The sequence below is a fragment of the Euprymna scolopes genome, chromosome 1, assembly GCF_053919585.1.
Source record: "Euprymna scolopes isolate OS-2025 chromosome 1, ASM5391958v1, whole genome shotgun sequence".
Classification (NCBI taxonomy): domain Eukaryota; kingdom Metazoa; phylum Mollusca; class Cephalopoda; order Sepiida; family Sepiolidae; genus Euprymna; species Euprymna scolopes.
In genome coordinates, this window is record NC_136482.1 from 153,385,209 (window position 1) to 153,389,225 (window position 4,017).

Below are 4,017 nucleotides of genomic sequence, written 5' to 3' on the forward strand. Positions count from 1 at the left end.
GGCGATTAAGCTACACTGATTATCCCGCGTTTCATCCACTCTAGGATTCTTTAGATAAGCCTGAAGAATCCTAGCATGGGTGTAACGCGGAATATTCAGTGTAGTTTAATCGCCATATATATTTTATAACTTACTATATATATATATATATACATTGTCCGTGAAAGCGGCTGGAATCCCGCATTTAAGGTGCAAGGCCAAGTCTACCATCTAATAGGGTCCCTTTTACCTGATGAGACCGTACAACCATCATTTTTACAACTCTACTTCGTAAGTGACTACGTCCAACAAGCTGAAAACCGACTAGCTATTACAGCCGAGACAAACGACAGTTCGGATCGACGACAACTCAGTATTGTTTTGCAGCTTCAAGACATGCTCCACCAAACGAACCCATATATTCAAAGTTTCAAGTATGCACTACAGAATGTTCCTCTGCCTAATTTTTCCATCGTTATTAACGCAGACAAACGTCCTACAGGAGAACATGAGCGTCGCTTCAATGCTCCCACTTGCAACGAGGTTTCTGCAGTCATCCAGGGTGAGCACAACAACAAACGCGACATAGTTATTCATACTAGGGGTGGACGTCTACAGCGAATACATGAAATGCATCGATCATACGACGCACTACAATATCCCCTACTATTTCCTTACGGTGACGATGGATACCATTTTCACATACCATGTCAACAAAACTTGGGACAAACGACCATCAATCCCAAAACTATTACATGCAGAGCATATTACGCATACAGACTGATGGTTCGCGGCGACGATTTCAACACTCTCCTTCGGAGTGGACCTCTTCTGCAACAATACATAGTCGACATGGCAGCAAAAATGGAATCTGAAAGGCTCCTATATATTCGGGTTCACCAAAAACAGCTTCGGTCGTCTTCATACATACATCTGCACGATGGCATGAGAAATGAAACTGACCCTAACACTGTTGGAAAACTGACAATTCTTCCGTCCACATACATCGGTGGCCCGCGTTATATGCATGCCCGCACACAAGACGCAATGACGTACGTCCGCTATTATGGCCGACCGGATTTGTTTATTACCTTCACCTGCAATCCATCATGGGAAGAAATACGAGATGAACTGTTTCTGGGTCAAGAACACTACGACCGACCTGATCTCATTGCCCGTGTTTTCCGGCTTAAATTGTGCAAACTCATGGATCTTATAGTCAAGGGTGAAGTCTACGGCCGAGTAAGGTGCCACATATTCACTGTAGAGTGGCAAAAAAGAGGCCTTCCGCATGCCCATATCTTAATCTGGCTGTGTGAACGGATTCAATCCACTGATATTGACAAAATTATCTCAGCCGAGATTCCCGATCCTGGATTAGACCCACAGCTTTACGAAATTGTCAAAGCAACGATGGTTCATGGACCCTGTGGTCCTGGCCAGAAAGCTCAATCATGCTGTAAAAAGAAATCGGTGTGCGCTTGCGGCTACCCACGGAGATTTGTCAATGCTACACAAACAGGAGGTGATGGTTACCCACTTTACAGGCGACGGAGTCCAGGTGATGGCGGCCATACGATGATAGTCGGTCGGAGCACTGTTGATAACCGATGGATAGTACCGTACTGTCCCTTGCTGACGAAAATTTTCCAATCGCACATCAATGTGGAGTTCTGTCACTCAGTGAAATCCATTAAATATATCTGCAAATACATCAACAAGGGAAGCGATGCTGCAGCGTTTGCTGTTCAGCGCGACGGTTCTCGAGACGAGCCATCTGCTCATGTCATTGGACGTTTCCTGTGTTGCGGTGAAGGTGTATGGCATTTTTACTCATTTCCCTTGCACCAAAGATATCCTGCAGTTATACAACTCGCTGTTCACCTTGAAAATGGGCAAAGAGTTTACTTTTCTGCCGGCACTGCTAATCAGGTGGTGGAGCATCCACCAGAAACTACGCTTACTGCCTTCTTCAAACTATGCGGCCATGATGAGTTTGCAAAGACGCTTTTGTATCCACAGATCCCTTCCTACTACACTTGGAATAACAAACAGTGGACTCGCAGGAAGTGTGGAGACCCTGTCGATGGCTTCCCAGGGGTTAAATATGATTCCTGTCTCGGGCGAGTTTACACAGTGCCACCACGTCAACATGAGTGCTTCCATCTTCGTCTTCTCCTTCACGAAGTCCGTGGCCCTATAAGTTTTGATGACATAAAAACTGTCGATGGCGTCCTGTGTGAAACCTTCCGTGATGCATGCTCCCAGTTGGGACTACTTGAAAACGATTCTCAGTGGGATGCCGCCATGACAGAAGGAAGTCTATTCAAATCTCCCCATGCTCTACGGTCGCTCTTTGCAATTATGATAGTATGGTGTGACTTGAGCGATCCAAAACATCTATGGATGAAATTTCGTAACTTCATGACCGAAGACATTTCCAGAAGAGCCCAACTTGAGAATACATCGGTGGAGCAAGACTACTCCCAAGTGATTTACAATGAAGGGCTAATTTGCCTCGAAAACCTCCTTTTGGAAATTGGTGGTTCCACTTTACCATCATATGGCCTACCTGCCCCCATCTGCCATGAAGGGAATAGTTTGAGCCTAAATTTACTGCGTGAAATATGCTACTCACCTACAGAACTTAATGCGTACATTGCTGAGAATGAGCCTAAACTGTTGCCTGAACAACTGAACGTCTACCATATGATCAATGAAAATGTTCAACAGAACCGTGGAGGAATATTTTTCTTGGACGCACCTGGTGGCACAGGAAAAACCTTTGTCACCAAATTAATACTTGCCCATGTGCGACGGAGTGGAGCTGTCGCTATAGCTGTTGCAACCTCTGGAATTGCTGCAACTTTACTCCCTGATGGCAGAACGGCACATTCAGCTTTAAAATTGCCCATCAACTACACACAAACTGAATTCCCAACATGCAACATCGAAAAGAATTCGGATAAAGCTGTTTTGTTACGCAGATGCAAACTCATCGTATGGGATGAATGCACGATGGCGCACAAAGTTGCGTTGGAAGCATTGAACAGGACCCTTCAAGATTTACGCAACTGTGACAACATCATGGGTGGATTAACAGTTCTGCTGTGTGGAGATTTCCGACAAACACTTCCTGTTGTCCCAAAAGGGACACGCGCTGATGCTGTTCAAGCATGCCTGAAATCGTCGATACTGTGGGATCAAGTTCACCATTTAAAACTCACAACAAATATGCGTGTCCACCTTAGCCGCAACCCAGATGCTGCTAATTTCTCTAATGCACTTCTGGAACTTGGTGAAGGACGTACTCCCACAGACACTGAAGATTACACAAATGTTGAACACATATCAACCATCGTTGAAACGCCAACCCACCTATACCAGGCAGTTTTCGAGAACATTCAGAAAAACTACAGGGACTTTGATTGGCTCGCCACGAGAGCGATTCTGGCTCCAAAAAACGCCTCTGTCAATGCGATTAACTACAGACTTTTGGAACTCATCCCGGGAGAGGAACGTGTCTATAAATCCATTGACCGCACACCTGATACTGCTGATCTGGCTGATTACACGGTGGAGTTGCTAAACTCCCTAGAACCACCTGGCCTGCCACCCCACATACTCCGACTTAAGGTTGGAGCTCCTATAATGCTCATTCGTAACCTCATACCACCAAAGCAATGTAATGGAACCCGCCTCGTGGTAACATCCCTGTCACCTAATATTATCGAGGCCAAAATATTGACTGGCTGTGGAAAAGGAGAGACAGTGCTAATTTCGAGGATACCCCTATATCCATCAAATCCAGACCTGGGCATTTACTTCAAGCGATCACAGTTCCCTGTGAAACTGTGCTTCGCGATGTCCATCAACAAATCCCAGGGCCAAACCTTTGACGTTGCAGGCATTCATTTACAGGAGCAATGTTTTTCTCACGGTCAGCTCTATGTAGCTGCCTCACGTGTGGGCTCACAATCCAAACTCTTTGTGTTTTCTCCTAAAACACTTGCTAAAAATGTTGTTTACAAAGAGGTT

General features: G+C 45.4%; 1 protein-coding gene across 1 annotated transcript in view; it reads left to right on the forward strand.

Annotated features, from left to right (window-relative positions):
- Positions 1-375: 375 nt before the first annotated feature.
- LOC145282051 (uncharacterized) overlaps positions 376-4,017 on the forward strand; it is a 3,648-nt gene continuing 6 nt past the window's right edge. The window contains exon 1 of the mRNA XM_080132233.1: positions 376-4,017. This exon is cut by the window's right edge and continues 6 nt beyond it. Coding sequence (XP_079988359.1) covers positions 376-4,017 — 3,642 coding nt within the window.